General features: G+C 36.2%; 1 protein-coding gene across 1 annotated transcript in view; it reads left to right on the forward strand.

Moving 5' to 3' along the window:
• The window catches only part of LOC128988547 (syndetin-like), a 30,217-nt gene extending 18,190 nt beyond the window's left edge, over positions 1 to 12,027 (forward strand). Inside the window, exons 8-18 of the mRNA XM_054409932.1 lie at positions 1,109 to 1,283; positions 2,063 to 2,252; positions 2,921 to 3,121; positions 4,278 to 4,351; positions 4,996 to 5,188; positions 5,656 to 5,763; positions 6,325 to 6,507; positions 8,161 to 8,319; positions 9,388 to 9,509; positions 11,154 to 11,343; positions 11,763 to 12,027. Of these exons, the coding sequence (XP_054265907.1) occupies positions 1,109 to 1,283; positions 2,063 to 2,252; positions 2,921 to 3,121; positions 4,278 to 4,351; positions 4,996 to 5,188; positions 5,656 to 5,763; positions 6,325 to 6,507; positions 8,161 to 8,319; positions 9,388 to 9,509; positions 11,154 to 11,343; positions 11,763 to 11,879 (1,712 nt within the window). The 3' untranslated portion in view covers positions 11,880 to 12,027. The remainder of the gene's footprint in view (positions 1 to 1,108; positions 1,284 to 2,062; positions 2,253 to 2,920; positions 3,122 to 4,277; positions 4,352 to 4,995; positions 5,189 to 5,655; positions 5,764 to 6,324; positions 6,508 to 8,160; positions 8,320 to 9,387; positions 9,510 to 11,153; positions 11,344 to 11,762) is intronic.
• Positions 12,028 to 13,871: the final 1,844 nt, after the last annotated feature.

Here is a 13,871-nt window from a genome sequence, read left to right on the forward strand (position 1 = left end):
GAGCAGATGTAAAGAATATCGCTTATTTTACTCTCTTTGAATATCATTTGGGATACGGTATAGAGGTCTGGGAGAACCACTGCATTCAATCTAGAACATACATCCAAGAAGAGGGAAATTTGTTGCCTATTTGCCATTGCGCAAAAGCAAGACAGCTGTTGTGGGCTTTTCTAAGAACAAAAATATGCTAATAGCCTCCTAACAAAGCAGACATATTGAATTACACCATCACAACACCAGACATACATCAGAAATCATCCTTTCAATCATTAAGTCAACACTCACAGAAAGAAAACCGTCCTAAAAAGAAGCTGCATATTTCAACCTCGTTCCAGAACACCTTAAGCAAGAAATTAACTCATCCATATTCAAGAACAAACAGACTGGCTACTGGTTCACCCAAACAGATAACATGATCTGTTTCCGTACAACGTTGCACTAAATAAGTAAATATACTATACTATTAGGCTGTAGGCCTACTGTTCCCAATGAACATATGAATAAAGTATACAGTACAGTGTCAACTATCCGAATCAATTGGGGCAGAAGGGTGTTCGTATAGTGGTTTTTCTTTTTGATAATTGGGCATCAACGTAAAATGGGCGTATTTATTTGTTAAGGGTAATTAGAATCCCTCAATCTTAGCATAAAGTGTATAATTTGAGCTACAATCTACATTATTGCGATTGTTATAGAAGCTTTAATTTACTGTAATACTACTGTGAACATCAACACAGGTAGTGATATCGCTGAGATCTTTGGCTAACCTGACCATATCAACATGATCGTCATTAATTAATTAATTGTTAATAGAACAATAAATCATAGCACACTCAGCATTACATATAAGCAAAGCATTGAGCCTAGTATACTATGCTAGTGTACTGTGCAGGCTTCCGCCCTCACTGTCCAGCACAGACGCAAACATTGTATAATATATGCACTGTTCTTGTTAATATCAGTGGTTGTCGAGTTCCCAACACCAACATAACAAGCTAAGTTTGAACCAAATGCACCGTTTTTCAGCCAATCTAATACATATTTTAAGTTTGTCAGACAATGTACAAGACGTTCACTTTTTAAGGTGTTTCATAATCTTGTTGTGCAGAGGGGGACAACTTTGAGTCGTCGCTGTATGAGCAGTACGTCCATCAGAAGCTTGAGGCTGGACTGAAGCGGTTGTGGCATGACACTCAGACCAGGGTCTCGCCTCTGTTCCTGGCCGCACAGCTCACTCACTACAAGTTTGACGAGTTTCTACAACTGTTGGCTATAGTGCATCGGTGAGTAGCCTACAGCATAAAGTGAGAGTATTTGGATGGCTGTGACATTGAACATTATTTTGTGTGTGTTTCAACATCATTGACCTTATTTTTAAATTTTTAGTAAGGGAATGGCCTTAACTCTGGCCTTTTTGCTTTCTAAAGTCGTACTTTTGTTAGATTTGTTTATAAAGAAGTTAGCTGTTTTTTTTTTACCTTGCATTTTCCCACAAACATGGGCCACAGAGGTGTGTGTGTGTGGAAAGTATCCAGCAAAGCAAGAGGTGAGCCAGTAAAGTACATGGATGAACTGTACTGCTAAAAAGTAGTGGCAGGTACCAGTACTCAAACCTAAGGCAGCGATGTTGTAGCCTTAGGGCCGAATTCCATGGCGCTATTGACTGATCACCGACTTGCCATTAAGAAACCTTATTAGTTATCACCAGCAGTTAATTAGATTAGATAGCAAAATTAGTTGATAGCTTAAAGACAATAATTAATATTTGAGTCGATTAATATTAGAGTGCTTGACACCATTCACACACTTTACCTTGACCACTTTTAACGACTCGGCTACCCAGCAAAATAGGATAAAGAGTTTATTTTCCGTCCATTTAGTATGCCTAGACCTTTGCTTTACTATTCCAACTCCTAACATCAGGCTCAAAAATTAGTTTTTAAATTAACTTTTACTACTATGTAAATCATGATTAAAACATGCTCTATTTAATTATTTTTATTTGGCTTATTAAACGCCACTTATAAATAATCTTTTATATTGTGACCTAATTATGTATCAGGTTAGAACAAATAGGGGAAGAGTTTTGTGGAAGTGAGTCAGAAGAGTTGCAGAACTGTGTTCAGGCTCAAAGCAGCAACTACTTCCGACAGTACCACACCACTAGGCTGGACGAGCTGAGGATATTTCTAGAAAACGAAACCTGGACTCCGTGTCCTGTTAGGGATGACTTCAGTCTCCTTCATCTACAGGTTACAATTCAAGCTTACTTTCCTTACGTTGATCATCAAAATTTGTTAAAACTGTTGGTATTTCAACAATAAGATACATATACAATAATAGTAATTAAGAATGGTGATTGCATTCCACTTTTTCAATTTTTACACTACTATTATTACCATGTATTATGCTTTTTCTAAACGAACGAAAAACTCCGATCCAAAGCAGGGAATGCTATATATACGTTGACCTTTTAGAAAGCATTACTACTTATAACTCAATGACAAATGGTGACTTGGTCCAGAAATTATTCTTATGGAGATTGAACCGACATATTTAAGATTTTAAGGCTATAGTATCCAATAGTCAATTGCTATATTTTAACCATTTGGCTTCACAGACAATTTTAATTGCGGCCATGAATATTTGTAAAAAAATTTAATTGCTTAAAAAATTAAATATTCTAATATAGGTACATTGTAATTTGTTCAATAAGTAGAACAAGTTATATAACTTTGTTGTGTTTTCCAGTGTGGTCTTGATTCTGCATCCAATATAACTCTTTTTTATTGTTTTTTGTTTACTTATAATACCAAATAGACACGTCATAATGGTTTGTATTCTTTCTCATCAAAATAAGATAATGCGTACAACACAAACTAAGTGTGAATGAACTTAAACGTTTTTGTCTGCTGTGCAGGAGTTCCGTGGAGTGCGAGGTACGTTGCAGCAGCTGGCAGGTGGAGGGGGAGCTGTTTCCCGTGGCAGTGGCTCTCTAGATGGCAGCTCTGTCGGTGGCAGTTTCTTCACTCGGTACGCCAAGCCCGGCAGTGGCACTCCGTTTGACTCTTGTCCTGACGTTGGCGATCTGTCTCAAGACGAGAACATTTTGGATGTTACTGTGAGTTTCCTTAGTCATTAATTACATTGGAACAAATATGATAGCTTTTAGATTTGGACGATATATTATAGCTGGATAGCTCAATGGTTATAGTGCTCACCCAGTAAATAGTAATGAAAAGGTTACTGGTTTGATCTTGAGATAAGTGGTAGCTTTTTGATGGTTCGAAGCTGGTCCCAGCTGTCCTTGATTATTGGTCTCTTAAATGTTGCAGACTAATGAAACATCTGGTCGTAGTCAGTAACAAAGCTACACAAGGCATCACACTCCATTCTACACTCATATTTGAGTAAAAATACGCAAATAGTTAATACGTCCCCATCTCAAACGATAATAATATAATAATGATAATATAGCTTCTCATATGTATTATTTTCAATCAAATTAATTAAGCCATGCATGTTGCTTATTTGTATCAAACATCAAGATACTCTCAATGTAAAATGGTGTATTGCCGTGCATAAACAAATAAATAATCAAACCAAACAAGTATACAGTTTGATGTTAAGGATGTAACATAGAGGGTCTAGATTTTAGGATTTTTGTGAGGATAGCAGCTTACCTGATTGGAAAAAGAGTTCAAACTGGCACAAGAGACACATTACTTTACACTATTATACACAAAACAATTGTTTTTTGAGTCGTAGTCACTAAGAGCATTTTCAACTAAGAAAGAGTTTTTTTTAATTTTTTTTAAATTGAATAGCCTAGTGAAAAAAATACTTGTGGATCCCTAACAAATCTTAATAAAGTTCATTAGTTAAAACTGACTGACTAAGAATTCAAGAGGTATTCGACATTCCCAACCAAACCTTAAAACACAGCTGACCTACAAAGTATAGCTTGAAAAGTCCTACAAATCATTTAGGGGAGTAAAAAATACTATTTGGGAAATATCTTTTAAAGTGGGTCGCACATGCGGTGTTAACCAAGTGATTCAAGACTAGTGTATTCATCTACTCATTTGACGAACATTAGTGTGTGTTATTTTTAGCTCAGTGTCGAATGAATACTCGCTTTCCCGTAGAATAATTGCTCGGAGAGTGACAAATGTGTTAACACCTCTGCTCGGTAATTGGCAAATTTTAACCAATTGACTTCTTGTGGATCTTATTTATACTTTTTACGTTTTTGATCTTCGCATTAAATGTTGCAGGATCCATCGGGATACTTCAGTGAAGAAAGTGACGATGACCATGCTGAGATGAACGGTGACTCAAGTAGCAGCAGGTACTTACAACATTTCTAAAATACCAATGAAATTAAATAACTATAAATTTAACCATTAATTCACTTAAACAAATTTTATCCATCTAAATGCATTGGCAGTCAAAGTCACAAATAAGGAAAATCTAATCCTCATAGCAAGTAGTTTTGTTAATGAAATCAGTTAATAATTACAAACAATGATTTACAAACAATTAAGAATTATCCTTAAAATTTACAAAAAAAAAATTAAGAAAATCATTACTTAAAAGAATTTTCCACCAGCAATGGATTCACACAAGCAATGTTCTCAGTTGTCTTGTGCCTTCTAAATGTGGTAGGGTTTGACTTGAATTTTTAAATGTTTAGAAAAAATAAGTTTGGTCTTGTTGTATAACAGGTGTGTTTTTCTTTTTTTTAATGTGGTTGAATGATTTGAAACCTGAAGGTGCCTACCGTCCTCAAGGTTTTTGTGGTTTGGTCCTGGTGGTGGTATATGGGGAGTGGATCCTTTAAAGCCACTTTCTTAAATTAGAGGGGAAAATGTGTTGTTTTTCAAATTTATTTTTTGTTAAAGAAGAGATACTTTTAAAATTCTTTATTGACAGAACATTATTTTATGACTTTTAAAAATACATAAATTAACTTTATTTACTATTTTTAAACAGAAATAGGAGAAGACAAGAGAGTTCGGGACCTCTGCTTACCAACACCACCCTGACTGTGCTCAGACATTGTGGCAAATATCTCCACATGAGCAAGCTGCTGCGCTCCAACTCCAACGATGTTGTCATCTGTCTCAGTCAGCTTTTCGATTATTACTTGTACGCCATCTTTTCGTTCTTCGCTTCTGATCTACCAGTGAGTTTTAAAATAACTTTCGGCCATGCTCTGTTGGTACATCTAGAAGGTTTAAACTGCATAAGAAATTAACCTGACCAACGCCATAGCCTCCTGTAATACAAGGCGGTGGCGAAGTGACGAAAGACAAAAGTGGCAGTGCAACAGACCCAGCATATTGATACAGCTGTTGCACTAATTTATAGTGGAGCGTAGGTGCAATGTTCATGTTTACAAATTTGTTATTCCTGTTATTACAATGGCCGGTGCGACGTTGCAACGTACCAACGCCACGGCCTTGTTTTATAGGAGCTATTCTAATGCACATTTACTTCAGCATTTAGATGATGTGTAAATACGTAGAAGTGGATTTACTAAAAGAAGGATCTGGGTTTAGTTGAATGCAATAATTTGTATTCAACCAATTATAAGAAAATAGTTTCCAAGTCTTTTAAGATATTTAAGTTAACACTTAATTTGTGTTTCAGTCCATGGCTCCTAGTGGCATTTTGTCCCTAAAACTGCAATCAACATTGAAACGCATAAGGGAATCTTTAACTCACAATGAAAGAGAAACTAACGCATGTGAATTCAGGGTGAGTTTATTATTGAAGTACCTTAAGATACATACATATTTGCTTATTTGTGTAAGACTATGCATATGTTTGTAAAATTGTCCTCTGGAAATGGAGAAGATGGAATGATGGGGGGGGGGGAGAAGAGAACGGTGTTCCTTTAATTTAAAATATAAACTAAAATGAAGTACTCCGTACTAAAACAGTCATCAGAACAGTTTTGCTGTAATCTTTCTATGCTCACCCCGCCTGTTCCTACAACCCATTCGATTCAGTACTAAATGTCACGTTTTATGTTTGTTGTGTTCTATGTGGTTTTTATCATTTTGTCAATCTCTAACATCAGGGATTCCAATCCAAAGATTAATTTTCCGCAGCACCTAACAGCTGTAGTTGATTTATACTAAGAACAAAAAGGAATGTTCTGACAACAACACAAGTAATCTAAACCCCTATTTGTTTATTATGTCATTCCAAAGGTCAATCCATCGTGAAATTGAATTTTCACTTTCTTATTCTTTGTAACATTTAATTATGCTATTATTGTGCTAAATCAAAAGTCATGACTTAGTGTTGTTGTAGGTAGGAGAGCCCAGCATGTCTATGGTGGTAGACCTATCCAGTACGGAGACACTACATGGGCTGGCAGAGAGGGTGGTGGCTGTGGAATCTCTAGTCTTCCTTGCTAAACAGTTCACTTCCCTCAAGCCGTACTTGGAACACCTCCAACCTCAAAGTCACACCCTCCATGTCCTCTACAATCAGGTATAATTATTTTCTTTTTTCATAGTGTGATTTTTTGCCAATCAATATTTTGCTTTTTTAGTTTGTTAGTGACATCAACACAGTTTTGAAAATATAATTCTTGAAGAATTTTAATTTCAAAATCTTTATAATTGTTTGAATTTGTATACAGCTAATGTTCGTTTTGGGAGTGAAAACCCAAACAAATAGATGCACAGTAGCAAAAGATAGTATGCTTTGTAAACATACTTATATATACATGCGCTAGCTGGTTTTTCATTCGCAAACCGAACTGCACCATTGATATTTGGGCATTTAAAATTATCTTGACCAAAGTACCAGCTGATCTTAATCAGTAACAAATATGCCGTCTCATTAATTAAACACTCATTGTCCACTATCATCTTAGAAAATATACCTGTCTGTGTCGGTGTCATAAAAAATAAAATCCATCATCATTGCGCTATGACCAATGATTTTTTTCCAGTATTTATTGATTGTAGGTCTACTGGGTTCATAATAACAAATAGTTACACCACTAAGTAATAAGACTCTGTTTAGACTTTGCAAGCTTAGTGGTTTTTCAATCGGGTATTTTTATATTTATAACCATCCAAGCTATATGTCCATAATTTAATAAGAAAACATACACACTTTCACTGAAAAAGGAAACAGTTATACTTGATAACATTGTCAATACTATTCATCAACTCATTATTTAATACAGTAATATTAATCATCGCCAAGTTGAGACGTATAAGATGCAGGATTGTGTTGTCTGGCTTCAATTAAATGTCATCAACAATCAAATGTGTCAACACAGATGGTGTCTGCGCAAATGCTGTATGTGTTGTGCGCATATAACGGTTCTGCTTCACAAAGTTGTAAAGCTTCTAATATTTCTAACTAAAATTGTTAGAAAAATAAGTTGAACGAGGGCACCCGAGCACAAATTGTGCATTACCGTATTCAAAACAAACACAAACAAAACGTATTGTTTTGATTCAAAACTTTTTTCCAGGTAAAACAAACAACGCAATACCCTCTTACTTTTCAAAGATTATGTTTGTTTAAGACAGTAATTGTTTAGTGGATTAAAACTACTAGGTAATTTATAGTAAAATAAATTTGCTGATGACATGATATTTATAGGGACAATCATAAAAGTTGCAATAGCTTTTGAACCATATTTGTACAGCATTTGTGGGTTGTACTATTTTGTTTTCAATCACAAGGACCATAACATAGTGACCAAATTTTAATAAAAACCGGTTGAATCTTTTTTTCCGATTTTTGGTTATTTTATGATTCTTTATGGGGAAAACAACACAAGCTGCAATAACTTTTGAACCGTAATTTTTATAGAAATGAGATTCGTGCCATTTTGTTCAGTTTTGAGGACTTCAACTTATCATAATAAATTTTTATCAAAATCGTTCAGGCCATTTTTGAGAAAATCCTATTCTCCTAAACTACTCGGCATTTAGAAAGGATTCGTCTCATGACTAGAGAGGTTAGTAAATATTTTTGGTACTGTAGCCAACACATGCTAGAGGAATGCATTACTCTTTCAAGTGACTTGCTTTGTCTTTCGCTAACTCATACATAAAACTAAACCAAAGTGTTCTGGTAACAAACCAAAGACAGTAACCACATTCTGATTGTCGTGTTCAGTCAGTGAGTATAGCAGAGGAGGTGCGCAGGCCAGTGTATGCCTGTGTCGCATGGAGAGCCGTGGACGTGAAGCAGACTTTGTCACTCATGGCTCGTGTCAACTGGGAGGTCAAGGACGTCATGAGTCAGCACAGCGGCTATGTGGACTTGATACTGAGGGTGAGTATAAGTTTCTACTAGCGTCTTTCTGTACTCTTTTTAGACCAGAAAGTCGTTTACTGAAAGGGACGGTAAAATCAGCTGGAGTACAATAAAGAAAACAGGAATATGGTATTGCTCAGTTTTGCAATAGACTACAACAATGTTATGCTGATGTCCATGATGCTACCTCCCCCTCCTCAGTGCATATGGACTAGTCCACCACAGTATTGTGTTAGTGTGAATCAGTTTTTTTGTCAAGTGCCATCTTGTAGAGTCTTGTGATAATGTACTAATTAACCCAAAATGGATTACAATGGAGAATAATGTGGAATTCCACTTGATATAATAGTTAAGTTAAAAAATAGCTCAAATCTGCTGCCTGGTATGTAAAAACAGGTATGAGCTAGAGTATTCCATGTTTACAAGAGGTATAAGATGGTAATATTAGTAATGTCAAGTCAAGTTAGTCTACTGTCTAAATTAGAAAAAAAACATGTAGTATGGCGAAATTATTACAACTTACCCGGGAAGGTTGATTCCATCCCGGGAACCCAGGAACCGTAGTCCCGCGCTCTAACCACTAAACCAGCTCGCTCCCCACCCGGGAAGGTGTTTAGGTTTACAGTATCCGAATGAAATCCTGCGCTTAGTAAACTTCTTCCATAATCAACAGAAAAAAGTAATTTACCGTTTTCCATAAAGATTTGGCTATAGCTGGTGTGTATGGGATGCCTACACAAAGGTTGACTCACACACATCAGTTCCGGGACGTTACTGTGAAAATTCCGCAGTATATTGTATTTATTTTAGTCCACTGAGTGTGCCTTTGCTAAATTATTTTATCTCTTTCACTTTATACTTTTATGTTCTGAAAGTGACAGAAATAAGGTAGATCTACTCAAAGGTTCTTTGTTTTGGAATGAAACAAACCAAGTCAGTAATAAGTTTCAATAGTAGAAGTAGAAGTAGAAGTTTCAATAAGTCATTGAAACTTCTTTTCTTAGTATTTTAGAAAAGTAGTGGCTACAACCTTTACTTAACGAATGCATTGTGTGGTTGTAATATTGTAATTTATAAATTTTTCAGGATTTGCAAATTTTTAGCATGAGACTAGAGGAAATATCCAAACACATAAAGATACCTGCAGCAGTCACAGACAGTTTGTGGGGCAACATCGCTTATCAGCTTGCAGATGTGTTTGTCGAAGGGTGAGTGTAACTATTGTCGTTATCTTACCATAATCAAAGTAAATCAGCCTCTGAGAAGAGTCTTTGTTGACTTTAACAGTTTTTGAATTGTTTTCTCACTAAATTACAACATAAGGCAAACTGTAGATCGAAACCTAAGTTTATCTCCCTAAACAAAAAATGTCTAAGACTGAATTGAATATAAATTCTGTTGACCGTGATGGTTAAGTTTCGATCTAGAAGCATACTTTTAGTAAAGTAGCATTTTTGAGAGTCACACTGTTTAAAATCTACCTAATTACAGTAGACTCCCTCTAGTTCGGCTTCGGTTGGATCGGCCGCCGGATGGTCCGGCCCGGTCTCAGGGGGACAAGTCATATGTCACCGGCGAATGACCTTCGACAGGATTGAACGTGAATGTTTAGTTTCCGGCCATAGAAGTAAACAATTCATGTCAGTTTAGTTTACGGGTGCTTCTATGGGTGAATTGTTGCATATTACAGATATTACCTATGTAAAACTATGTTACATAACCTCAAAAATACCAAGAACATTTTTTATAAATAATTTTTCTTCAGTCGAATATGTTGAAATGCAGTGTGTAATTAAATATTTCGGACCACTTTTTTATGCAGTAGGTTCCCCCATTATTGTTTTTGAAACACTACGGTTTATTTGACAAAAATAAATTAAAGCAAAACAAAGAAATAGCCATCGTTAGCTTCAAGGTCAAGCTATCCGCTTGCACTGACAATCATCTGCTCACACAAACTGATGTCTGCTGTGCACTTGCTTGCAGTTTGTGATTGGGTGATTAGTAACTATGGCAACTTGTTGAATGTGTGGATGAAGAGAAACCAAAGAGGCAAAGAAAGAATAGAAGAATAAAGAAGAAAGAATAAGCGGTGTTTTACGTCATCCATTGTTATCTTTATCATATTTTACGACTGTCCTTATTATCTTTAAGACTAAGTACTATGATTTTATGCTGTTTTATAAACTGTCTAATGTTTTTATTGACGTTCTTATGCTCTGAAACAACATTTAGTAGTAGCCTATGCTGACTACGGTAGCTTGCAGTACTAGACTTTCTATTGTTCTGTTCTTTACGTGATTTATTGCTGTACGTACAGTGTTGTGTAATTTTTGTTTTGATTGAGTAAGCAAGATTTTAAACGTTTCAGTTTTTATTACTGAACCAAGGTTATTGACTTAACATATCACGATTGCGCAATACTATCATTTGTATTTTGATTATGTAAAATGCACTAAATCCGGTTAGTCCGGCCGTTTTGTAGTTCGGCCAGTGGTCCGGTCCCGAGGTGGCCGAACTAGAGGGAGTCTACTGTACCAAGCTATTCTTTTCCCTACCCATAAAGACCTAATAAGTAGGTAGCCTAAATAACCTGGGTAGTGTTTATAGTGCTTGACTTCAAATCCCTTGTCGATTCCAAGGGACCACAGATTTCATGGGCACAGATTCCATTAATTGCTAGGCTGTCAATTAATGACACTATCCAACCTTAGAAAGTAACAAGGTCAGGGATTGTACCCATACCCTTACAAAAAACATAATATGTCAAAGGCATAGAAAACAAATGAAAATATAATAACTAGTTACAAATTAACAAACAGATTCTGAGTGAAACTATTTTGCTATCTTAGGTTTGCAAGTGCGAAGAAGTGTTCGAATGGTGGCCGAGGCTTGATGCAGCTTGACTGGACTCAGCTAGTTTCTCAGGTAGAGAAGATGTGCTCACTGCGGCCCATACCTCATAGAGAGCTGGTGGACGCATATGTCAAGGCGTACTACCTACCCGAGTCTGCTCTGGAGACCTTCGTGCGTGAACATAACGTAAGTCAAGTGACCGAGGAGTTTTTTGCATCACCAGGACCACGAATAGGATGTTCAACTCGCACTCATAAAGCTCCAGATTACCTTAAAGACTATGTTACAAGATGGGTTCAAAATAAGTGGGGGATATTGTAGTGTTCTTTATACTGTATATGATCAGCTGTCATTAATTAAGAAACAATGTTTTCTTTTTTCAATTTGCAGTTTGTAAAAAGAGTTCAAATGTGTGCTTCAAATATTATTAACTCTAATTCAGAGTCACAACACTCGTCTGATGAGAGCTGTTGTATCATCTGCATAAAGGGTAAAGTTACAGATTTGACTTGAAAAATGAAAAGGTAAATCAATATATGTGAGGAGTAAGAGAGGAGCTAGGATTGAAGCTTGTGGAATACTAACAAATGTTTATTATTTTTTAGGAGTACTCTAGCAAACAGATGTTGGCACTGATCAGCTGTGCTTGCCAGACGAATAAGAAGCTCCGCCAGAAGCTGACTGCGTTAATCGAGGATCAGGAGCGTGTCAACACCAGATGACAAGACTGATGTAGGGTAGAACATTGTAAATATCCATGTATTATAATTATGCTTCGTGTATTATTTGTAAAAAATATGTCAGACATATTAATTTTTTATTATAGCACTATATGTAGTATAAATGTACCATATACAATAAAAATGTACTTATGAAACAAATGAGTTGTCTCCTTTCAATCAGATTTATTAAGTGCTAAACCTTGAAATGAAGGTAGATATCTAACGTTTATATAAGCTCTCTTCAACTAGGGGTGTGTACTTTAGAGAAAGACCTTTGTGATTGTGTCAGAGCCAAACTAATCTCAAAACAAAAAAAATTTGGAAAAGTTTCGGATTTGAGATTTGGTTGACGAGTTTAAGTTTCTGTTTTGAAATTTGATCAGTCACAAAGCCTTCTGTTTTTGTTGTCTCTATTATTCATTTCTTTTAACCAGTCTGATCTCAGTAATCTCAAAATAATGTGCAATATCCATTAATGTTCTCACAAGGAAACACATTCTCTATAATGCACATTTTGACGTCACAACAGAACGCCCTACTGTTATTAAATTTAAAAATCTGTTAAAGGAATTTGGAATGACATATATTAACACTCTTCCAACTCGAGAAGATGCGTGTCTAGACAATGTCATAACAACCCACCGAACTCAAGATTACAATATGGATGTAGTAAATTGTTTTTTCTCTGACCATTCGAGTATTACTGTGACCCTAAACGTGGAACGACGTGCAGATACGCCCAACTCCAAAGTTTCCTATGGAAGAAATTTATCTAAAAAAAGACTCGATGTTTTAAAACAACACTTGTTTATGGTTGATTGGATGCAAATTCTACATGGAGAGGAAGAAGCTGAGTCCGCTTTTAATAAGTTTTTTAAGGTTTTTTATGGTATTTTTGATGAAGTGTGTCCTCGTAAACCTTTGAGAAAACCTACTATTAACCGAAACGTGCCTAAATTGAACTGGTATACACCTCAGCTGGAACATCTAAAAAATACCATGATGGCCTTCAGAACTATGCTCCTTGTTCAGCGAAGCAACTTAACCGAACTGGCATATAAGAAAAGCAAGCAAGTTTACAAGGAGGCGGTTAATAAAGCTAAACTTAATTACAATGTTGAATACATAGAATCGTCTGACAACAAGTCAATGGCTGCTTGGACACTTGTAAATAATCTACGGAGCAAGAGCGTCAAGTCACCAGAGATCCAGATTCCCCCAGAGGAGTTTAACTCGTACTACCTTTCAGCTGTTCAGGAGGCCAGAGACAGCATCATTCAACCCCAGACTACTGCGCTTGACTTCATGGAAAATTCACCTTTGCCTGAAGAAAACTTCAAATGGGAGGAAGTGTCATGTGCAAATGTGCTCAGTGTCGTGAAAAAAATGAAAAAATCTAAAAGTAAAGATATCTTTGATCTTTCTAATCATCTAGTCAAATGTGTAATCGAGTCCATTTTGCTTCCTCTAACCTTTTGTATTAATTTGTGTCTTAAACAGGGTATTTTTCCCTCTAAGCTTAAAATATCAAGAGTGGTCCCCCTGTATAAAAAAGTGGTGAAAAATCTGTGCCAAAGAGTTACCGACCGATTTCTATAGTACCAGTTTTAGGCAAGGTTGTTGAACAAGTTGTAAAACTCCAGGTATGTACCTACTTTAATCAGCTGAGCCTAATTAGTGCTTCACAATTTGGCTATCAGATGGGTAAGAGCACTACGAGTGCAGTTCTATCAATTGTTGATGATTTAATCAGTTGTTTTGAGGATCGAAGCCTTGCTCAGATCACTGCCTGCGACCTGAGCAAGGCATTTGATTGTGTCGACCATTTAATTCTTTGTCAAAAGCTACAGTGTCTGGGTTTTCATGGCGTTCAGCTTGATTTCTTTAAGTCGTACCTGGAAGGGAGATTCCAAATTATAGATGTTGCTGGTAAAAAGTCATCTGCTTCTCATGTCAAATTTGGTGTACCACAAGGTTCTGTGTTAGGGCCTA

Source organism: Macrosteles quadrilineatus, unplaced genomic scaffold (assembly GCF_028750875.1).
Source record: "Macrosteles quadrilineatus isolate MER2022 unplaced genomic scaffold, UCM_ALF_1.0 Scaffold_3__2_contigs__length_128488019, whole genome shotgun sequence".
Taxonomy (NCBI): Eukaryota; Metazoa; Arthropoda; class Insecta; order Hemiptera; family Cicadellidae; genus Macrosteles; species Macrosteles quadrilineatus.